The 24,504-nt window shown below is 45.6% G+C and overlaps 1 protein-coding gene across 1 annotated transcript in view; it reads left to right on the top strand.

Moving 5' to 3' along the window:
* The window catches only part of LOC122941922, a 49,763-nt gene extending 28,670 nt beyond the window's left edge, over positions 1-21,093 (top strand). Inside the window, exons 5-9 of the mRNA XM_044299421.1 lie at positions 732-875; positions 1,883-2,574; positions 10,721-10,777; positions 17,615-17,717; positions 19,920-21,093. Of these exons, the coding sequence (XP_044155356.1) occupies positions 732-875; positions 1,883-2,574; positions 10,721-10,777; positions 17,615-17,717; positions 19,920-20,779 (1,856 nt within the window). The 3' untranslated portion in view covers positions 20,780-21,093. The remainder of the gene's footprint in view (positions 1-731; positions 876-1,882; positions 2,575-10,720; positions 10,778-17,614; positions 17,718-19,919) is intronic.
* The last annotated feature ends 3,411 nt before the right edge of the window (positions 21,094-24,504 follow it).

The following is a 24,504-nucleotide window of genomic DNA, read 5'->3' as shown; positions in this document are numbered from 1 at the left end:
TTCCAGTATGTCACCAGCTGGTCCTTGATTGACACCGAACTTTTCTGCCGTCACTTTGCTGGCCTCAGGGCTCCCAACTGTGCGACATGTCAGTCGATTTTCCACTCCTCTGAATGGTGCCCCAATACCGCGCACCCGTCTCAGGACAGGGCCATCCCGGGGACCTCTGGATCATTTCCATCCAACCCCTCCACAGACAAGCTCGGCAGACCTATTGTCTACCTGGGGAAGAGCCAGGTCTGCAATAACTTTAATTCAGGGGGGTGCTCTTATGCCAGCTGCAGATCACTCCACGTCTGCTCCCTGTGCTTCAGGGCCCACCCACGGTCCGCCTGCCCAAAGAAGTCTTCCAAGGGTTCCTGACTAGCGGACATCAACGTGGACCTCTTGGCGGCACTCCTTTGCGATCACCACGATCAAGACTTCGTGGCGTTCCTGTTGGCAGGCTTCCGCCAGGGGTTCCACACAGGGCTCATCGCTCTGCCACAGGTGCCCTGGGAGGGCAGGAATGTCCGCCACCCTGGACCCTCCAGCAACTAGCGAGTTGCTCCAGTCGGAGGTATCCAAGGGGTTCCTCATAGGCCCGTTCCCACGCATCCCGTTTTCCTCATGGTGCATTAACCCCATCGGCCTGGTAGCAAAGAAGAACACCAATAAAAAAAGATTAATTTATGATCTGTCCGCCCCTCATTTGTCCGGTGTTCCAAGCCTCAATTCTCTGATTCCCTCAGAAGAGTTTTCCATGCGTTATTCCTCGGTGGACGACGCCATCCAGGCCATCCTGTCGCATGGTAGGGGCGTGTGGCTGGCAAAAGTTGACATTGCAGATGCATTCAAACTCCTTCCCATCCTGCCGCAGTTATGGCAGTTCTACGGTATTGAGTGGGCCGGCCAGTATTTTTTCGCCAACAGGCTCACGTTTGGATCCAAGAGTAGCCCGTGGTTATTCGACCAGCTGGCCAAGGCGCTACATTGGATCCTGATCCATCATGGGGGCCTCCGGTCGGTCATTCACTACCTCGACGATTTTCTTGTTGTCAAGGATCCGCAGGGTGGGTCCGGCATACTTTCTGTCCTCCTCGGATTGTTTGCCAGTCTGGCTGTTCCGGTCGCGGAGTCTAAGACTGAGGGTCCGGCCACGAGGGTATCATTCTTGGGCATCGTCCTGGATTCGGTTCTGTTGCAAGCCAGCCTACCAGAGGAGAAACTCACTCAGTGTCGGGAGGTCATTTCCCATGCGGCAGCCACGGGATGCCTCACTAGAGTCGAGTTGCAGTCTCTTCTGGGGCGGCTCAACTTTGCCTCCAGGATTATGCCCCAGGGGAGAACCTTTGTGTCAAGGCTGCTCCAGCTTTTTCCCTCGGCACCCGAACAGGACAGCATCATCCGATTGGACGGCCAGGCCATGGCGGACCTGGCTATGTGGGAGTTGTTCCTGTCCCGATGGAACGGCATCTCCTTTTTCGTGTCACCTTGGTCTTCCTCCTGCCCGACTATTTTTTCAGACGCAGCTGCATCTTGAGGCTACGCTGCCATTTGGGGTTCCCAGTGGCTAGTGGATCGTTGGCCCAGTGCCATCTTAGAGGAGGCTGAATCCATCCGCACCTCATCTCTGTTGGAATTATACCCCATTGTGGCAGCGGCTCAGGCTTGGGGCCACCTCTGGGCTAACTTGCCGGTGATGTTTGTGACAGATAACCAGGCCTTGGTCGACATATTGGCCAAGGGCAGGGCCAAGTCCCCCATAATCATGGCGCTGTTGTGCCAGCTGGTTTGGCTGGCACTGTCGCATAACTTCCACATGCATTGTAGCCACATCCCGGGGGAGAGGAATATAGCAGCCGACGCGCTGTCCAGATTTAATTTTGAACTTTTCTTCCAGGTAATGCCGGAGGCCGAGCCACGCAGATTTCCCACCCCGCCCTTCAGTTCCCTGACAATGGACTAAGCATACTCGTCTCGTCAGCAAGGGACCTGGCGCAGCAGTCCCTTGCCCCAAACACGGCCAGGAACTACCTTTCAGGCCTGAGAACCTTCCAGGAGTTTTCACGTCTGCACCCGCAGGCTGGCCTGGCAGACATTCCTTACGTCATGGCCTTCATCGCCCATTGTCACCACCAGTTACACCTCTCCTACAACACCATTAAGTTGTACCTAGCGGGCGTCCAACACCACACCATGCTCCGCAACCCGGGGGGCGGGTCCATTCTTTCTGTGCATGCGGTCAAGGCCACCTTGCGGGGGGTCCAGAAGGGTGGGCCCAATGCCCCGTCCCGCAGGCAGGGCATCACGGGGGAGATGTTCCGGAAGTTATCTTCAGCCCTGGATGGTGCTCCTTTTGGGCCCTTTCCCAGCTTGGTCATCAAAGCTGCCATGTACTTAGCATTTTATGGCTTCCTTAGGCCGGGCGAGTTCACGTGCGGTACGGCGGGACAGTGCAGCCTGCACAGAGAGCAGCTGGTGAGGGTGATTGACCATTACGCGCTGAAGATAATTACCACCAAAACCAGTCAAACTGGCCCCCCGGTGACGGTCCAGTTTTTTCCCACTAGCAATGAATGGTGCCCGTTACAGGTATTTGACCGGCTCATCCTCGCCCTCCGGGAGGCGCCACCTCACAGCCCTCTGCTACCCCATCTGAAGGGAGCTCTCACACGGCGCAATTCGTCAGCCACATCCGCACGGTGGCGGCTGGCTTGGGATTGGACTCAGGAGCGATATCCGGTCATTCCTTCCGCATTGGTGTAGCCTCCGCGGCTTCCCGGCGGGGGGTCCCCGCCCATGTCAGCCGGAAAATGGGGAGATGGCGCTCGTCTTGCTTCGCCAGATACATACCTAACCCGCAGGTGGAGATTTCGCAGGCATTTCGGTCTTTGGTGTTATAAGGTAATAAAGTCTTGCACCTTAACTATTGTTGTCATTTTTGCCCCCTTTTAGGCTACTCTCATACCCGGCTCCAGGCACACCCCAGCCGGTTTAGGTTCCAGGCAGGCACTCTGCCCTAAGTCTCGTATTTAGCCTCGACCACAAGTTGGTAAGGCTGAGGTTCAGCCTGCATTTGTGGGAGGGGCTTGAGCCTTCTTAAACCCCCACTTACCTCATCACAGTGGGCGTTCCGGTTCTTGGTCCCACCCACCCATTCCCTTCATTTCAAGGGTCCTCCTTGGGGTAGCCCCCTTTTAGGCTACTCTCATACCCGGCTCCAGGCACACCCCAGCCGGTTTAGGTTCCAGGCAGGCACTCTGCCCTAAGTCTCGTATTTAGCCTCGACCACAAATATATATATATATATATTTAATATTTTTTTTTGCATAAAACTTGCTTAGCTCAGTTATACATCGCTGCCCTTCAGATTTTCAGTGCTATATATTTTTTTTTAATAACTCGGACAACCCCTTTAAGTCCATGCCTAATATCTAGTGCTCATGCCTATTAGCATGACAATATCCATATATATATATATCTGTGCCCATGCCAAATATTAATTGATTATGTTTATTTAAACATATATTTAATAACTATAATTATTTTGACTTCTTCATATTTCTATTCCGAGGCACTCCAGGACAACAGAGTCCTCTGCATCATAGCAATGGGTCAGGCGACTCTTGATACGCGATCATGTGACCCCCTCTCCCGCACACAACTAAGCGCTGTCCGATGCCAGAAGTTTTTGGCATAGGAGCGCTACAGCGCCACTGCGGGAGCATCATGGGTACCTTAGAGATGGGTCACATGGCTGCAGACCATGCTATTATGTGACCCTCTCCCTTTGCTGCCCCTCGATCACAGCCTCCGCCCAATAGAAGCCACGCCCCATCTCCAGTAACACTGGAAAACATAGCACTCCTCATCTCCACCCCCCTCATTAATATTCATATCTACACCATGGGAATTGTGGTCACATGACTAAAAAGCACGTGACCTACTTTTTCAACAGGATTCAACACTCGTTTTTAATCATATAAAACACTAGTTTTTGAACAAAAAAACCTTTGTATGCATCTAACTAGGTCCTCTATGAATGAATTCCATTGTGACTAATTGTTATGAACTCTGCCATTGAGATGACACCTGGGGGTGGCCCCTCCCCTTAGGGACAGCCCACACGTGCGTTTTTCTGATGTTTTTTTCATGCTTACATGTTATAAATACTTACCTCTCTACATGTCCATATTATCCTTTGTCTAACCTGATGAAGGAGAACTGTTTTATCCCCGAAACGCGTTGTTCTTTTTTACACCCTGTTCCAAATTATTATGCAAATTATATTACAATTCAAATTTTATTGAACAAACCTCCTAATGATAACAGTATTTTTTTTAAACATAAAAAACTTACAATGCTATGTTCCAAATTATTACTCACAGTAAGTTTCAAAACACTGTATAGGTTGTAAAGAACAGAAAATTGGCATTTGTTGTGTTTGTGAAGTGACCAGGATACGGGGACGCGGACGCCACTTTAATGCAGTGGCTGGTTCAGGTGGATAATGTTCTGTATTTGTTCATGACACCAATTGTAGCGGGTGCAGGGTACTACCCCATGGCCCTTCCAAGGTGTTATAACACACGTCCCAGATTAGGAATGCTAGAGTGGTGTAATGGCCTATAATGTCTCTGTAGGGTAGTGGTAATTGTGTCAACGATGTCTCCTACCTGGGTACGGCCGGACTCCTAGCTCACTTGCAATAAATTTAAGTGTAGTGATAGTAGGAGTAATAGAGGAATTTTGCAGCAGAAATGAGCTCCAGACCTGTAGATGAATTTCAAACGTTTCTTTACTGAAGATAACTTTCATCCAAGCAGTATACAGCCTTGGTCCCAGCAGGTTTTAGTAATGATTGGCAGGAAATGAATGCTTCTGCTTTAAATGTGAGCTTGCAGCATAAGTCGTCTGCTTGGTAGCTCTGTAATTGTGACAGGAACTAATCTTCTGCACTTTTCTGTAACTATTGCTGTATGGGGACAGACTAGCTGAGGAGGAATGGCTTCTCCTAGGTCTCTCAACTTAACTCACAGATGGTTTCTCAGGGGATGCTTTCTTCCTGGAACTCTGGAGGTTGTCTGTAGCTTTCTGCTTCTTCATCCAGCTGAGGCTGCAGGTGCTCAGACTGGGAATATAATCAGGTCTCAGCCGAAACAAGATCCTTGCTGTCTTCCCTATGCAGGGGATCTCCTCACACACATACACCCTTCCCCTAGCAGGGGGTGGGCTACACTAACTCTAACTTCCTTCTCCAGCCATGCTGCAGGACGTGGGAACAACCCACTTTGCTCACAGAGGGGGAGCTAAGCTGGAATAATCTATTCCAGCCTAGATATACTAAACTGTAACTAGTACCTTGCCTGCTGGTGAACCTGGAAAATTACAAGAACAATTTAATTTAACATGGTTTTAGATGTACATATGTGAAGACATAATATAAATTACATCAGATGACAATATACAGGCTCTTAACAGATAGTATCGGGGTAGAGGCGTGTAGTAACACAACTCTGGGGTGTTACATTTGCAGCATATTTACTGAAATCAAAAGCTATCTCAATCAAACTTTTAACAACATTTTAACTTTTCAAACATTTTAACAGGTCACGTTACATTTTAACATAAGACCCCTTATTTGATTGCAGCTTGACAAGTCTTGCATCAATTGAACTTGTGAGTTTTTGGACAGTTTCTGCTTGAATTTGTTTGCAAGATGTCAGAATAGCCTCCCATTGCTGCTGTTTGGATGTAATCTGCCTCACACCCTCATAGATCTTTTGCTTGAGGATGCTCCAAAGGTTCTCAATAGGATTGAGGTCAGGGGAGGATGGAGCCCACACCATGACTTTCTCTTCTTTTATCCCCAGAGCAGCCATTGATGCAGAGGTATTCTTTGCAGCATGAGATGGTGCATTGTCATGCATAAAGATGATTTTATTACGGAAAGCAAAGTTCTTCCTTCTGTACCAGGGAGGAAAGTGGTCAGTCAGAAACTCCATATACTTTGCAGAGGTCATCTTTACACCTTCGGGGACCCTAAGGGGGCCGACCAGCTCTCTTCCCGTGATTCCGTCCCAAAACATGACTCCACCATTGCCTTGCTGACGTCGCAGCCTTGTTGGAACAGGGTGACCGTTCACCAATAGTGATGGCCAGTTCGTAGTGTTCGCCGACGAACACATGCGATCTGCCATCTTTATTCCCAAGCCCGGCAATGCAGAGGTAAGTCCTTACCTGTGCCTGCACCGCAAGTCGCTCTGAAACACATGCAGTCACCGGTAACGGGCAGTTCCGAGAACAGCCCGATGAAGGCTGAACACTGTGAACTGGCCATCACCGTTCACCAACCTTCCACTACTCCATCTATCTGGACCATCCAGGGTTGCACGGCACTCATCAGTGAGCAGGACTGTTTGAAAATGAGTCTTCATGTATTTTTCTGTCCAATGCAGCCGTTTCTGAGCATTGGTTAGTGGTGGCCGAATAGAAGGTTTATGCACAGTTGCAAGACTCTGGAGGACTCTACACCTTGATGTCCGTGGGACTCCAGAGGCACCAGCAGCTTCAAATATCTGTTTGCTGCTCTGTAATGGTATTTTAGCAGCTGCTCTCTTGATCCGATGCATGGATCTGACATAAATCTTCCTCAATGTGCCTTTATCTGCACAAATCCGTCTGTGCTCTGAATCAGCCACAAATCTCCTAATAGTGCGATGATCACGCTTAAGTTTTCATGAAGTATCTAATGTTTTCATACCTCGTCCAAGGCATTGAACTATTTCTCTCTTTTCGGCAGCAGAAAGATCCTTTTTCTTCCCCATATTGCTTGAAAATGGTGCTTAATGCTTAATAATGTGGAACACACTAGTTTAGTAGTTTTTCCTTAAATTGAGCTCACCTGCCAATCTAATTATCCCAGGTGTCCGAGATTGTTTTTAGTGATCAGAAGAGCCCTGAGACACAATGCCATCCATGATTTAAACTGAAAAACTAAATATTTAATCTTTGTGACATTTAAATAATAATTTGGAACAGGGTGTAAATATGCGCTTTCTTCCAATAAAGAAGAATTTGTTACCCGAACATCACGACCGGCTCCACCAGTGAATTAACGCCTAAACAGATCCTTTTCCACAGCAGCACAGAACCTCTCTGCATGCAGTCATCAGCTAAAATGGCTGCATGCAGGGAAGTTCAGCCTCTTCTTGTGCAGCTATAGCGCTGTCATTGGCTGGAGCGTTGTTCCAGCCAATAGCACCGCTGGCAGGGGACCCAAAACACTGGTGTCCCCTGCCTCACCTCGGATTTGACCGATGCTGACCAGTTCAGCACCGGCCACCGTCATCAGACCTCCTCCGCAGATTCTGACAACTTCCTGCGCTGCGATGTGCCGGTCTCATTGATCAGCAAATTGCAGCGCTTGGAGCTGCAGGGGGTGTGAAGCTCATGAAGGAAGTCCCAGGTTGTGAGTCAGTTCGGTGGGTATATACGGTTGTGATAGGCTCTGCACACCTAGCCCTCATTGCTGTCATGGGTAAAAGGGGAGATTATTGGCTTTTGGGCTCGGGTGGTGGTACTTCTGACACTGCGCAGTGTGAACTGTTCTTGTGCTGCTGTGGTGAAAGTGTATCCTGAGCGGACAAATGGTACCATTGAGAATAAGTGATGTGGAAACTGCAGAGCACCACGTGCCATTGAGGTGAAAGGTGAACATCGGCTATGAAGATGCACAAGGGCGGACCGACACTCTACAGTGGAGCAGCTCGCCACCAAAATGACCCAGAGGGCCACCAGACGTGTGTCTAACACAACAGTTCAGAGAACCCTACTGCGTATCCAGCACTGACCACAACCAGCACAGGGTCATGTGCTCCACTGACTCCTCCCACACATGGTCACATGGTCACGACATCATGAAAGGTCCTTTACTTCCTCCCACAGCTTTGTTAAAGTAAAACATATTTTTGTACCGATGGCGATGGCACAATAAAGGTGCTTGAGGAAGAGGTCCAAGTAGCCTCAAAAGCTTGTAATCATCGTCATCTTTTCAGTAAGCCATTAAAAGGTATCAACCACTGAAGAATCTCAATCTTTCTCCAGCAGCACAACCCAGATCCTGACTCCTCCCACCCATGGTCACGTGGTCTTGAGATCATGGAAGGTTCTTTACCTACATCAGCACAGTGTAGAGCCTGACTCCTCCCACACATGGTCACATGGTCGTGACCTCATGAAAGGTCCTTTAGCCCCCCAGTCTCTCCCCCCATACATGTAGTATACAGCGGTGCAGCTGGAGGTATGTGTATAGTCACTGTTGACATGGGGGGTGGGGGGATTGTTTTTTTTTTTCCGGGATGACTTGTATTTTTTATAGAATCGTTACATTAAAGGTAACGTGCAGAGCTGGTATATTGATGATCTGTCTTCAGGATCGGTCACCAATATCAGATCAATATATAGGAAAGATCTATGGCACACCACTTGTGATGAAATTAAGGGTTATTTATTTACTCATATTTAGACACTTTGTGTCACATTACATCCAGTATTAATTAAAGCATAACATGGAATATCTGTCATGTATGACCTTTATCAAGGGATCTGTAATCCATGTATTCAGAGGAGGCAGGATGGACTCCTCTGAATACATGGATTACAGATCCCTTGATAAAGTTCATACATGACAGATATTCCATGTTATGCTTTAATAATACTGAATGTAATGTGACACAAAGTGTCTAAATATGAGTAAATAAATAACCCTTAATTTCATCACAAGTGGTGGGCCATAGATCTTTCCTATATATTGACTTTACTCTCTATGAGCACCCACCTCTAAGTAAAAGGTGTGCAGATCTCAATAACCAATAGTACCAATATCAGATCGGCGGGGGTCCAACTCCCGACCTCTAGTCCATCAGGTGGCAGTGCTTGTGTTTGCTGCTTCCAGTTCACAGTTACCTCTGCGTGATACAGTGCAGAGTAATTACAGCTGCTCGCACAATTACCTGCTCTATAAGCAAAACAAATCTGAAGCAGAAGCCGCGTTCACACAAGTCGCCGATTGGCAGGGATGCCGGGAATCTTAACTCCTCCAATCAGATTTTTATGGACTATCCTAAGGATAAATCATCAGTATGAATCCACTGCACATGCCTTTTAATTATACCAATTCTTCCACTGTCCTACACCAAATCAGAATGACATCCTCTATGGACCGGTCTGACACCAGAATTGAACCCTCTGAGCCCGAAGCGGTGGTTCAAACAAAAACAAATTCCCCTCTTTCACAGTCTTGGGAAAAGATTTGCATATGAGGACACATGCCGCCTGCATCACTGTTTCTTGGAGCTGTAGGTAGAAGTATTCCCAAAATATAAAAAAATATACTGTATTGGGTTCCAACAGTATTAAATCCAGTTCTTGTAGAACATGACTAGTGTCCTTCAGATATGAAGGAAGCCTTCTGCTATGAGGTGAAGAACGTGATCTATTCATTTTCAGATTTATATATAGTAGGATTTTTACACCTGACACTACTGGTCATCGGAGGGGAAGGGAGGTGTTATGTGTTTGCGAGAGGTAAAATGTTGCCCCTGTGGAATTCTTAAAAATTGAGGCTGCAAAAAAATCTCCTACTGATAATACTTATTTCCAGTGCAATTGGCAAAACAGGATATTATAAGGATAAAATGATATTATGGCTTTAGAAGAAAAGGTCCAGGAGAGGGAAAGAACTAATGTGGTAAATCCTTACAAGACAAATATGCTGCAACACAAGAGGCACAACATCCTTTAAACACCAATTCTTTTTTTCTTCAAATTAAATATTCAGAGGAAGTGGAGAAATTAGATCAGACTTTCACTGTCCTGGTACCTGAGGGGCTCTAAAGTAATTGTATTTTACATGAAACTTTGTAGGATTTTACATCTTCTCATTTCTCCATTCAGATTCCTACAATATAGGATCCACTCAGTTGGAGATTTTCTACATTACATCCTTCTGATTGACCCGTCAAGGATGGATAGGGACAGGGACAAGATGGCAGAGAGTATAATAAATCTTACCCTGGAGATCCTCTTTCGGCTTACTGGAGAGGTGAGAGATTCTTATTATGTCACATTATATCATCTTATCTATGTTACTAACAGGTGGACATGACTGGAGAGGTGAGGGACTCTGGAGATGTATGGAGTGATATTTATTACTGTGTCTCTCCATAACCAGGACTACACAGTAGTGAAGAAGACCTCTAGTGAGCATTGTAAGGCTCCTGTATCTGTAGGATGTGGAAGAACCCTGAGCCCAATCATGGAGCCTCCACCACACCCCCTGATACATGAAGAAATCAATAGAGAGAAGATCCTAGAACTTACCAACAAGATGATTGAGCTGCTGACTGGAGAGGTGACACTGCTGGGAATGCTGGGACATTATACAAGAACGCTATGAAGGGATCTGGGTGATGACTGTATCATTGTGTTGTCAGGTTCCTATAAGGTGTCAGGATGTCACAATCCATTTTTCCATGGAAGAGTGGGAGTATTTAGAAGGACACAAATATCTGTACAAGGACATCATGATGGAGGATCACCGACCCCTCACACCACCAGGTACTAGACATGACTAAATCCATACATCCTCTCATTATCTTTATGTAAGGAATTAATTCAGTCACTGGATGTGTTTCCTACAGTTAAGGAAGACAGAACACCAGAGAGATGTCCCAGTCCTCTTCTTTCACAAGATGGTTCAGAAGAACATCACAATGTCCCACAGGATGATCAGGTAGATGGAGATCAAATCTCATGAAATGTCCCCTATTATCTGTAAAAGGCTGTGAAGATTCTGTGTTCAGTCTTGTATTATATACCAGTATTATGTTATCCTTGTATAATGAGTAAGGTGGAGATGGCAGGATTACAGCCAATCATAGATGGTATATGTTGTATGGAGCTTCTCACAGTTTTCTGGCTGTTTAGACTGCTGGTTGGAATAAGGAACTTAAAGGATCCAACAGGTTAGATTTTTACAGGAAACTTGCTATAATAGTATTCACATGATTTTTCTCCTGGTATGTGGAATCATAAAGGTCTGGAAGGAAAGTTGGAAGTCCAGTGGATATGCCAATCCACTAGAGTCTCCTGAAGTAAAGAGTAGTGATGGACGAACATCGTCCGGGACGATTTGCAAAACGCGATCAAATGTTCGCAAACCGCAAGTTTGCGGCGGTCCCCATTCACTTTAATTGCGAACCTGAAAAACCTTCAGGTCATATTTGCAGCCACCAAATACTTACTAGAAGTGCACAAATAGTCCCACAAAAAGGACAGTAACATACTAGAGTGGATCAATGACAAATTTCCCACAAAAAATATGTATTTTAATCAGGGGCCATTTTTAAGCATCTTAAAGGGAAACTCTAAAAAATGTACCCTGCTGGAGCCTAGAAATTTTTTATTTTAGGCCACGGGAGTACAGACCCAAAAATTAGGCATTCATCTGACATAAAAGAACTTGTGATTATGTGGCTGATGGTACATTAGGTGGTCGCTGGATAAAAACTTTACTGTAGGCCAGTACAAATACAAGTCAAATACATATGTTTAAAAGAACTAAAAAAATTAATTGGATTAAAAACATGGCTAACAAAATCCCTCCTCTTGAATAAACCCCAAATGATAATAGGTGAAATTCGATAACACGTGGTCGTCACAGGTGTTGAATTCCTCCGAGGTCCCAACAATTAGGCATTCACCGGACAGAAAAGAACAAGTGATTATGTGGCTGGAGGTACATTAGGCGGTCACCATATAATAATTTTACTGTTGGCCAGGTAGATTACAGGCCCCAAAAATGATGCATTCAAGGTACAGAAAAGATAAAGTGATTATGTGGCTGGAGGTATATTAGATGGTATTGGATATCAATTTTACTGCAGGCCAGTGTAGTACAGACCCCTATCATTAGGCATTCACCGGACAGAAAATATCAAGTGATTATGTGGCTGGAGGTATATTAGACGGTCATTGGATATCAATTTTACTGCAGGGCAGTGAAGTACAGGCCCCAAACATTAGGCATTCACTGGACAGAAAATAACAAGTGATTATGTGGTTTGAGGTACATTATGCGGTCGTTGGATACAAAGTTTACTGTAGGCCAGTACAAATACATATTATTAAAAGAACTAAAAATATAAAATTTGATTAAAAACATGGCTAACGAAATCCCCCCCTCTTGAATAAACCCCAAATGATAATAAGTGAAATTCAATAACACGTGGTCGTCACAGGTGTTGAATTCCTCAAGGCCCCAACAATTAGGCATTCACCGTACAGAAAAGATCAAGTGATTATGTGGCTGAAGGTATATTAGATGGTCATTGGATAACAATTTTACTGCAGGCCAGTGGAGTATAGCCCAAAACATTAGGCATTCACCAGACAGAAAATGCCTTTTATGCCACTGTATTTACATAAGACAGGGGTCATTCTTTGTTCTGTGTGGTTGCGGATATGTGTGGACTGGCATGAGGAAATTCAATTAAACGTGGTCATCACAGGTTTTGAATTCCTCCGAGATCCATTCCTCATTCATTTTTAGAAAATGAGAGGTAGTCGACACTGTCGTGAGCTAGGCGAGTGCGCTTATCGGTCACGATCCCCCCTGCTGCGCTAAACGTCTTTTCGGGCAGGACACTGGACAAGGGGCAAGCCAAGAGTGCCATGGCAAATTGTGCCAGCTCTGGCCACAGGTCAAGCCTGCACACCCAGTAGTCCAAGGGTTCCTCGCTTCTTAGAGCGTCCACATCGGCTGTTAACCCAATGTAGTCAGACACCTATCGGTCTAGGTGTTCCCTGAGGTTGGGTCCAGAGGGCTGTTGATGGGTTGGCTGCAAGAATGATCTCATATCCGAACTGACCAACACATCTTCAAACTGCCCTCTTCTTGCAGGTGCGGTACGATTGGTACCCGCACCTGTTTAGCTGTGGGTGGAAATTCCTCTGTCAGTGCCCGTAACAGCAGAATGCAGCATCTCTCGCAGCAAGGCCTGGAAATGCTGCATTCTGACAGCCCTCTGTGATGCTGGTAACATGTCCGCCATGTTGCTTTTGTACCGGGGGTCTAAGTACGTTGCCACCCAGTACTGGTACTTCCCCATTATGCTTTTTATACGGGGGTCCCTCTTCAAATACTGGCGCTTGAAGGCCCCGATTTGGACTAAATTGGAAGCGGTGGAGCGCCCTGGCTCCTGCTCATCGCCCAGGAGAATGTCGTCCTCAATCTCCTCCCCCCAGCCACAGACAACACCAGGGATCCCCGAAAAGTTTAAAGTCCCCCTCATAGCCTGCTCTTCTTGCTCCTCTTCCCCCTTCTACCATCCTCCTCTGACTCATCTTCCGACTCCTGCTGACTTGTTTCAGATGAAGTAGCCCCTCTGGGAATTCAATATGCATTGCAACTCCCTCATCTTACAGCTCCTGCTCCTCGACGGCTTGATCAATGACCTGATGCAATGCACGCTCCAGAAAGAAGGCGTAAGGTACAATGTCACTGATGGTGCCTTGGCTGTGACTGACCAGTTTGGAGATCTCATCAAATGGACGCAGAAGTCTGCATGCATCGCGCATAAGCAGCCACTGGCACGGTGAAATGAAACCAAGCTCCCAAAACCTGTCCTGCTGCAGAGTTTGTACAGGTAGTCGTTAACGGCATGTTGCTGCTGAAGCAGCCTATCAAGCATATACAAGGTGGAGTTCCCGTACGTCGGTATTTGGCAACAAATCACTGCACGACTAAGTTCAGGACGTGTGCCATGCACGGCACGTGTATCATTTTGCCCTGTTTCAGCGCGCTCAGCAGATTGGCACCATTGTCGCACACCACTTTACCAAATCAAGCGGGGTTAGCCACTGATCGGCCTGTGACTGCAGAACTGAAAGTGCAGAACCGGTGTGACTTGGCTTTCCGACACAACAGCCGCAGCACAGCATGGCAACGTCTCACCTGGCACGTCGAATAGGTTCTGGGGAGCTTGGGGGGTGCAGCAGAAGAGGCGGTAGCAGTGGAACAGGAGGAGTCAGCGGAGGAGGAGACGGAGGATGGAGTAGGAGGAGGAGAAGAAGAGGCAGGCCTGCATGCAATCTGTGGCGGTAACACCAAATCCACACGGGTGCCACGGGTTACATGCTTGACAGCCATCAGGAGGTTCACCCAGTGGGCAGTAAAAGTTATGTACCTTCCCTGCCTGTGTTTGCTAGACCACGTGTCTGTGGTCAGATGTATCTTGGCACCGACACTGTGTGCCAGAGATACATTCATTTGCCGCTGAACATGGCCATATAGTTCTGGGATGCCCTTCTGGGAGAAATATTTCCTTCTGTGGATCTTCCATTGCAGTGTGCCAATGGCCACAAATTTTCTAAAGGCCTCCGAGTCCATCAGTTTATATGGCAGTAGTAGGCGGGCTAGCAGTTCTGACAAGCCAGCGGTCAGCCATTGGGCAAGAGGGTTATCCGGCGTCATCAACTTTTTACGTTCGAACATTTGGGCCGCAGAAGCCTGCCATTTGCCAGATGAACGTGACGATGGCATGGTGGAAGGTGGAGTGGAGGACAAATGGGAGGAGAGAGGAGAAGGAGAAGAGGCAGGACATGGAGCGCCGGGAGTGCGGCTTTTCTGACGGTGTTGCTCCCACTGGGCTCGGTGATGGGAGGCCAGGTGCCTTCTTAAGGTGGTCGTCCCTAGGTGAGTGTTGGGCTTACCGTGACTTATACATTGACAGCACAGGCTGCAGATGGCAACACTATTGTCAGCAGCTGACACATTAAAAAAAGCCCACACTGCAGCTCCGTGTGTCAGCGTACTGGGAGCGCCAGATGTGACCGTCCATGGTGGATGGCTCTCTCCAGATACATTTGCAGTCTGCTTTTTGTCTCCTTTGCACTGCGAGTTCTGCCTGCTTTTCCTCCTTCTACCCCCTATCTACTGCTTTGTCTCTCCCTCTGAACTCCCCTCCTCTTCCTCTCTTGTGGGCACCCACGTGACATCCATCATTATCACCTTCACCACCACTGACATTAGAGATCTCAGAGTAGGCAGAAACAGCAGGGACCTCTGTCCTTGGGCTGATCTGGCTACTGTCATCAGACCGCTGGGTGGCGGCCGTTGCTACCGCCTCTTCCTGATCCAATGCCAAGAATGGCTGCGCATTAGGAAGGTCTGGGAATGGATTGGAAAATAATTCCACTGACTCGAGTGGAGGGGCTATGGTGGTGGTGGTGTCTTTGGGGGTGCACACAGCAGAGAGTAAAGAGGGTGCAGATACAGAGGATGAGGAGGATGCAGAAGCGGAAGGCTGAGTGAGCCACTCAACCAACTCTGGTGCGTCCTTCGATGTAATCGCACGCACCTCCTCCAACTTCCCACTTAGGCTCTGGCCAGGTGCACCTGTGGAATGTCCTGCCTCTTCCTCTGCCTGTCATTATCAAAATGACCCTGTGACAAAGTCCCTATAGAAGAGCAGTATTTGTGGAAGTGGGTATATTGCAGGCCTCAATAAATATTTGGTGGAAGCCGGTATATCAATCGCCTCTATCAGTATTTTGTGGAAACATGTATGTAGAACCCCCTAATTAGTATTTTCTGAAAGCTGGTATATCAAACCCCTTTATCAATATTTGTTGGAAGCCAGTGTATCGCAGGCCTCAATCTATATTTGGTGGAAGCCAGGTATATCAATCCCCCCTATCAGTATTTTGTGGAAACAGGTATATAGAACTCCTTAATGAGTATTTGCTGGAAGCCGATATATCAAACCCCTTTATCAATATTTGGTGGAAGCCGGTGTATCACAGGCCTCAATCAATATTTTGTGGAAGCTGGTATATCAATCCCCTCTATCAGTATTTTGTGGAAACAAGTATATAGAACCCCTTAATAAGTATTGGCTGGAAGCCTGTGTATCAAACCCCTTTATCAATATTTGGTGGAAGCCGGTGTATCGCAGTCCTCAATCTATATTTTGTGGAAGCCGGTGTATCACTCCCCTCAATCAATATTTTGTGGAAGCGGTATATCACACCCCTCAATCAGTATTTTGTGGAAGCAGGTATATCGCACCAGTTGCAGTTAGTTATTCCAATAGTGTTTGTCCCTCTATCTAGCTGTGGTATCTCAGCAGAACCGCACACAACTACTACACAATACAAATGTACCATAATATACTTTCTATGTTAGAAGGTATATTATAGGTATATCACACCCCTCAATCAGTTTATATGGGGGGGGGGGGGCAACAAGTATATCACACTAGTTGCAATTAGTCATTCCAATAACGTTTGTCCCTCTATCTAGCTGCGGTATCTCAGCAGAACCGCACACAACTGCTGCACAACACAAATGCACTATAATATACTTTCTTTGTTAGAAGGTATATTATAGGTATATCACACCCCTCAATCATTTTTTTTTGGGGGGGGGGGAACAGGTATATCACACTAGTTGCAATTAGTTATTCCAATAGTGTTTGTCCCTCTGTATAGCTGCGGTATCTCAGGAGAACCGCACACAACTGATGCACAATACAAATGCACTGTATAGAAAGTATATTATAGGTATATCACACCACTGCCTCAATCATTAGTTTTTTGGGGCAACTATTATATCACACCAATTGCAATTAGTTATTCCAATAGCATTTGTCCCTCTATATAGCTGCAGTATCGCAGCAGAATCGCACACAACTGCTGCATAATGCAAATGCACTATAATATACTTTCTATGTTAGAAAGTATATTATAAGTATATCACACCTATTGATAGCACACCTATAAAAGGACTTTTGTGGCCCTATTAGCTAGCATTTGGTGTGGCCCTATTAGATAGCATCCGTCCCTGCTCCACACAGCAACCTCTCCCTACACTGGCAAAAGACAGAATGTAAAATAGTGGCCAGCTCAGATTTATTTATAGGGTAGGGGGTGTGTCCATGTGCTGAAATGTCTGAATTGGCTGTCCTGTCTCACCTGATGAATATGTCATGGGTCAAAGTTCTGCACAATGCAAAAGAAGATGACGCCGGCGGACATCGCTATATGTTCGCCTGTTCGGCGAACCGAGAACGAGCGTCGGGCGAACCGAAAACCCATCTCTAGTAAAGAGTAGTCAAATAACAGTCCAGGTTCAGTAACAGGTGAATGACAATAGCTGTAGTGTGAGGCAAAGGCATAGTCGGTAACAGTCTAAGTTCAGCAACAGATAAGCCAAACAGTATGTAGGAAGCTCATAAGTAGTAGTTAGACTTTCAGGCAGGAAGCACATTAATCCGGCAAGAAAGACATGGCAAGCCTGGCTTAAATAGGAAGTCCAAGGATGCAGCTAATTAGACAAAGAAGGCAAGAATTTCAATGAGCAAGAAACTGTCCATCAGATTCAGGAAAAGATGTATCCAGAATTACTGGTAGTTTCTGGGTCCTGACACATCTGCAGATATTTGGGTAAATAACTCTTGCTATCTGGTTATTTATGGTTGTCATTCTAATCACTGATATTGTTTAGTCAATACACATTCCACAAGATTTCTCCATCTGCCTGATGACTTTTACAATATTTGTTTCACAGGTTCTGAATCCAGGTGAAGATCTGAACATTATATATGTTACAGAGGCATTTGAGAGGGGTGATGAGCAGAGTATAGAGGACATTCCTACAGATGACTGCCCAGGTGAGTAAAAACGAATGATGAGTCAAGCAAGCTTCGGGCACTTCATCTGAAGTTGCTTCATTCAAAACTTCGGATTAATGCTGTAGGGAGATCCATCTCCATACAGTATTAAAATGTCCGGGCTCCGATGAGCCAAAGTCAGTTATTCGCAAAGTCACACAAGACTTTGTTGAATAACTTCGGTAGTTTAATTTTTTTTAAGGTGGAAAACCACTTTAAAACTTGGAACCGAAGTCGGCTTCAGTTCCGTCTGGTACCTTGGTACCATCGGGTGTCAAGTAAGGAGGATGAAGCAACACTTCAAAGAGACAAATAATTTATGTTGATTCTTTCGCCTTAGTGTTGCTTCTTGTGTCTCCTTATCATTATATTTTTTTTTTATTGTAGGTACAAGTCAGGATAGTTAACCCTCACACTGCTTATCTATGGCTAATGTAACCGTAATCTTATTAGGAAGGCAGTGTATGGGTCAAGTCTCCTGACTTGATGCTACAGTTAACAAAAGAAAGTGATAAGGACACATTAGAGCAATCAGATAAGGAGAAAGGTGAAGCCAGTATATAATCGGTTTGTACATTACCAACTAGCAAAGAGGATTTCTCTGCTTGTAACACAGCAGACTTTTCCATAATACACACACTGACACAAAAGCTGTAAAGTTCCTCAGTATAGCTAAAAAAACAACAACACACTGCAGCCACAGAGTAAAAGGTACATCTAGCAAGAGTTAGGGCTCACAAACATAATTCATGTTAAACTAGTTTGTGTTCCAGACCCCTCACAGATGATGTCTGCTTCCTGTCTGTTTTTCTTGCAGACCCACTCACTAAATGAATGAATCTTAAGGGAAAATCAGAGTTGTATGGTGCATGCTATGAGTTTTGCAATAAAAATTAAAGGGGTTGGCCAGTTTCCTATATTGATGACTTATTCTCAGGTAAGGTCATCAATATTAGATCAGTGGGGGCCTGACTCTTGGTACCCCCTCTGATCAGCTGTTTTAAGAAAATACAGCTCTCATATGAGCACTGCCTTTTTTTCACTGTTTACCTGCTTGGCATTGACGGTGTTGACCAAGTGTAATTGCAGCTCCTCTATCTCTATTCACTTCAATGGGAAGGAGCAGATGGAGTGTAATTGCTTCTTCCTATTGAGGTGTATGGGGACGGAGAAGCTGCAGTTACATTTGCTTGTCACTGCGATGTTGATGGCAAGCAAGTAAACAGTGAAGAGAAGGTAGTGCTCGTACTAGGACTGCGTTCTCTTTAAACAGCTAATCAGTGGTTGGACTGACCCCACAATCTGATATTGATGACCTATCCTAAAGATAAGTAATCAATATAGGAAACCGGCCGACCACTTTAACTTTATAAAGTGCCACCGTATTCCTAAATGCTTTTCAATTCAGAGGGTGCAAGTAAGAATCAAAACAGACATCACATTTACAGGCTTATTACAATTATGGGCTAATATGCAATTGAAACACTAGGAGTGAGGGCCCTGCACGCGAGAGCTTACAATATGAATAAATGGTGGGGACATAGAAAGTAAAATGTATTATTTCCTAAAGTGGTCCGGACATCTTTGTACTAATAGAGTAGTGCAGATAGAGCTGAATGAGCTAGTGCATTGCATGTAGGTATTACTGTTGTATGATGGTGTTAAGTTCTTAGAAATGAAGAGCGAGGGAGTAAATGTGGAAGAGTCAATTAAGGGAACATGTCATAAACATCCTGACTAGTGAGGCTTTATTGGCCTTTTGGTTTATGGCGCTGAAATTGGAGAACAAAACTTCTCAAATTTTTTTAAATCCTCCATTCTCTGAAGGTAAGTATATAATATCTGCTGCTTGAAAGAGTTCTCAAAGATGATAACATATACTAGCTTTTTTGGCCAACTGATGGGCAAATCATCTGTTTCATTGGGAAGATCTATGCAATTGGGCAAACAAGTTCTCTCTACTTTCACTCTTTTCCCAGGGTTTCTTAAATAATTTTGGGTAACTGGCATGAATTATAATGCAAATCTTTACCAGCTCATATTGACAACTTCTTTGTACATGACCATACTACTCTTTTCCTCTGCTCTGTTCTGTGCTAAAGTGTATGTCGCTGTAGGGAGTGTGTGACACAGTCAAGAACGGAATTAGGTTTTGAAGGTTATTTTATAAAAATATAATACAATGGGTCTTATTCTTGGCAGATGACTGTGCCACAAGCTCCAAGGAAGACCTGATATCTTCAGATTTTACAGCAAATGATTGCATAGAGGACACATTTGAAGAGCATCCCATTGTTCCATATACACCTTCAGCCCAACATAGCAACAATCTGTCATCTGATCTTTTTCAATGGGTTCTATCTTTTGACTCATCGCAGACTATTCAGCAAAACAAAGAGCACAGAATGGGTGAACATCCAAGAACTCGCACAGGGGAGAAGCCATATTCATGTTCAGAATGTGGCAAATGTTTTGTGCAGGAATCAGATCTCATTAAACATCAGAGATTTCATAGGGATGCAAAACCATATTTGTGTTTAGAATGTGGGAAATGTTTTATCCAGAAATCAGGTCTTATTAAACATCAGAGAAATCACACAGGGGAAAGACCATTCTCATGTTCAGAATGTGGAAAACATTTTAGTGTTAAATCAGTTCTTGTTAAGCATGAGAGAATTCACACAGGGGAGAAGCCATTTTCATGTTCAGAATGTGGGAAATGTTTTAGCGTTAAATCAGATCTCGCTAGACATCAGAGAATTCACACAGGGGAGAGGCCATTTTCATGTTCAGAATGTGGAAAATGTTTTACTCAGAAATCAACTCTTGTTAAACATCAAAGAACTCACACAGGGGAGAAGCCATTTTCATGTTCAGAATGTGGCAAGCGTTTTCAACAGAAATCCGATCTTGCTAAACATAAAAGAACTCACACAGGGGAGAAGCCATTTTCATGTTCAGAATGTGGGAAATGTTTTACTCGGAAATCGACTGTTGTTTCACATCAGAGAGTTCACACAGGGGAGAAGCCATTTTCCTGCCCAGAAGGAGTAATGTTTTAATACAAATACATCTCATTTCCTATAAGGAATACACAGCGGTGAGGCGATTTTCATGTTCCCAATATTTTACCCACAAATTACATCATTGAACTACACACACAGAAATTGTCATCTTTCAGTTACAGTCAAAGTAAAGTCAAGAGAACGGGAAAGCAATATGGAGGACAAAATAATAATAAGAAATGTATATGATTACCAATAAGTGTCTGTTATCCCCCAAAAAACATACAGAATCCAGATAATGCACCTATAGATCCACCTTGTGCATAGAATATTAAACACGATTTATAATAAACATTTGCTTTTAAAACTTCTATCCTTGTGTTCGGGCCTACCTTTCTGCATCATTTAGCTGTTACCTCAGAACCTATGGAGTTGCTGGAGACCTGGTAGGCATTTTGGCTCTGATTTATCAAGAATGATGTGTACTGTGCTGCTGAAGGAGGCATGTCATTTATGATGGGGTGCAGGTCTTTTTGCGGGAGCAGACATTATTTATGTCATTTTCCATCATGAATAATTATGAATGTGTCGGTGGTAATGGGCCCGCTCACACCCCACCATCGCTACACCCACTTTTCATAAACCCAACGAAGGCAGCTTAAAATGCCAGTTGCCACTAAAAAAGTCCCAATGTAATTGAAAAAGTTTTACAACTTTTTAAAGCCATAAATAGATGTAGTGAGAATGCTAAATTTCTCTTTTTGTGTATAAGTTGTGAGGGCAGAATTACATTGTGTCTCCAAGACTTTGTGGAATTTGAAAAGCCGGAATTAGACTTACCGGTAATTCAGTTTCCACGAAATCACCACGACGGCCACGAGGAGATTGACCCCTGACCTCTGTAGGGGCAGGAACAGAGAGAGAGTTTAAATCCCCCCCTCCCACCACCAGCACTAGTGTGTCCAAAATTACAGAGACAGAAACAAAGGTGGTGAGAAAAAAATAAAGTCAAGATGATATTACTTCATAACCTCCAAGCTCAGGACCAAATTTAGGGTAGGGAATATATGTGCCGTCATGGTGATTTTGTGGAAACTGAATTACCGGTAAGTCTAATTCCGGCTTTCCACCTCATCACCACGACAGCCACGAGGAGAATAAAAAAATTATAAACTGGGGGGGGGGGGGGGCGACCGCCTGAAGGACTTTACATCCAAAAGACAAGTCTGAACTACTAGATAAGTCTAGTCTATAGTGTTTCATAAAGGTGTGAATGCTGGACCATGTGGCAGCTTTACAGATGTCCTTTAGAGAAGCTCCGGCCCTCTCGGCCTGGGAAGAGGACATAGCTCGGGTAGAGTGGGCTCTTAGGTTTGAGGGGCAAGGTAGGCCCTGGATTTCATAACAAAGAGAAATAGAATCTCTAATCCAACGTGCGAGAGAAGACTTGGAGGCTTTCAGACCCTTATTCTTACCTGAGAATAAGACTAACAGGTTATTGGTTTTACGGAATTCTTTTGTAACCTCAAGGTACCGTAAAACGGAGTGTCTTACATCTAGTGACTGGAAACTGGATTCTCTACTGTCAGAGGGATTACTACAAAAGGAAGGCAAAATTATCTCCTAGTTTCGGTGGAAATCGGATACCATTTTAGGAAGAAAACCAGGATCTAGCCTAAGAATGATTCTATCATCGGTGATATGGAGATAGGGTTCTTGTATTGATAATACTTGAATTTCACCTAGCCTTCTTGCGGATGTGATGGCAACAAGAAAAGCGTTTTTTAGAGAAAGGTGCTTAGTGGAACAATCTGACAGGGGCTTGAAATGGGCGAGTGTCAGGCCTGTGAGCACTGTATTTAGGTCCCAGTTAGGGATTCGGGATTTTAGAGAAGGGCGGAGCCGAGAAGCTGCTTTCATAAATCTTCTAATCCACCGGTGGTTGGCTAGATCTTGATCAAAGAAACAAGCTAGGGCCGAGACTTGTACCTTCAGGGTGGAAGGTCTAAGACCTAGCTCGAGACCTTGCTGGAGGAACTCTAGGATTTTCTGAAAGTTAGGAGGCCCTAAGTTCGGGGCAGGGTTACCGATCCAGGAGCAAAACCTCTTCCAAATTTTCAGATAGATCAAAAAGGTGACCTTCTTTTTCTTGCTTTCAGGGTAGAGATTACCCGATCAGAGAGATCTTGTGATTTCAACATCTGGACCTCAGGATCCAAACTGATAATTTGAGGAAACCCAGGTTTGGGTGTAAGATTGGCCCCTGGTGAAGCAGGTCCCTCCTGGAAGCCATATTAACTACACGCTTCATCTATATGGTATCCTTGGCAGCGCCCGCAGAAGAGGTTCATTCATTTTTATCCGGCACAAGTTTCATTTTAATGAACGTGAGCTTGTCCACGTTGGCTGTGGACAGACGGATGCGCCTGTCTGTGATCACCCCCCACCCTGCCATGCCAAACACATGTTCGGACTTAGGGCAGGCCAGCACCTCCAAGGCATAAAGGGCAAGCTCAGGCAATGCGCCCAATTTGGAGACCCAGAAGTTAAATGGGGCAGACCAATCGGTCAGTACGTACAGACATGGTGATGCTGGATGTTGTAGCATGCTGACAAATCTCTTCCACATTTAGTCTATGTTAACCCTCCCTTCTGAGGTGCCCCAGCTGCGTTGGCGACTTCCCTTGCCTCCGCCTCGTAGTTCCACTGAGTCCCCGCTGTCAGGTGGGAACGCCATCAGTAGCACTTACCAGTGTGCCCTTGTACTTGCGCATCTTCCATTTGCACTCCAGTGATGGAAGTAAGGACAGCACGTTGTCCTTGTAGCAGGAATCCAGCAGGGTGGCCACCCAGTGATGGACACTGCAGCATATAGTAGTTCATGTGTGCCAGGATGCCCAGAAGCAACGACAAGCTGTCCTCGGTGGGAGGTGTATTGTCTGTATCCTCTGTATTCCTCCAGCCATGATTCAATAATGCCCATGAGCTGATTTTTGTGCCACCCTGCTGTGAACATGGATCCTCCTCAAAAACTGTGCCCTGGATGGACAGTTGTGTACCTTGCCACTGTTGGTCCCTGCCCGTACTTACTGGTCCATGTATTGGTGGTTATGTGGACCTTTCCACTGATGGCGTTGTGCAGCGCACACCTGAGTTTTTCCAACACTAATTTGTACAAGGCAGGGATGGCCCACCTGGAAAAATAGTGGCGGCTGGGATCCACATACCATGCGCAGCCGTCATAAAATTTTCAAAACTGCCTGTTTCCAACAAACTGAACGGCAGCATTTCAAAGGCCAGAAATTTGGAAATGCTGGCATTCAGGACCAGTGCTCGCTGGTGAGTAGGGGGGTACTTCCTCTTTCTCTCCAGTGTTTGGGAGATGGACAGCTGAACGCTTCCATGGGACGTTGTGGAGATGCTCAGTGACACTGGTGGTGGTGTTGCTGTCACATCATCTGTTTGCGGGGTGCTAGGTGGCCTTGTCACTACAGAGGGGGAGGATAAGGCCGAGACCATAGCAGAAGAGGGAGCAGGAGGAGCCTCTGATGTTTTGTGGTTCTTGAGGTTTCTACTCCACTGCAGCTCCTGCTTTGTGGTTAGATGCCGGATCATGCAGGTGGTGCTCAGGTTTAGAATATTTATGCCTCAATTCAGGCTCTGACTGCACAGCGTGCAAACCTCCTGTGTTCTGTTGTCAGCACATTGCCTGAAGAACTGCCACGCCAGGGAACTTCTTTGCGCTTTGGTGTGCTCTGTCCTTCAGCGCGGTGGGCAGTAGC

This window comes from Bufo gargarizans, chromosome 6 (assembly GCF_014858855.1).
Source record: "Bufo gargarizans isolate SCDJY-AF-19 chromosome 6, ASM1485885v1, whole genome shotgun sequence".
In the NCBI taxonomy this organism is placed as follows: Eukaryota; Metazoa; Chordata; class Amphibia; order Anura; family Bufonidae; genus Bufo; species Bufo gargarizans.
Note: the sequence above shows the minus strand (reverse complement) of the source record. Positions and strands in the feature narration are given on the sequence as shown.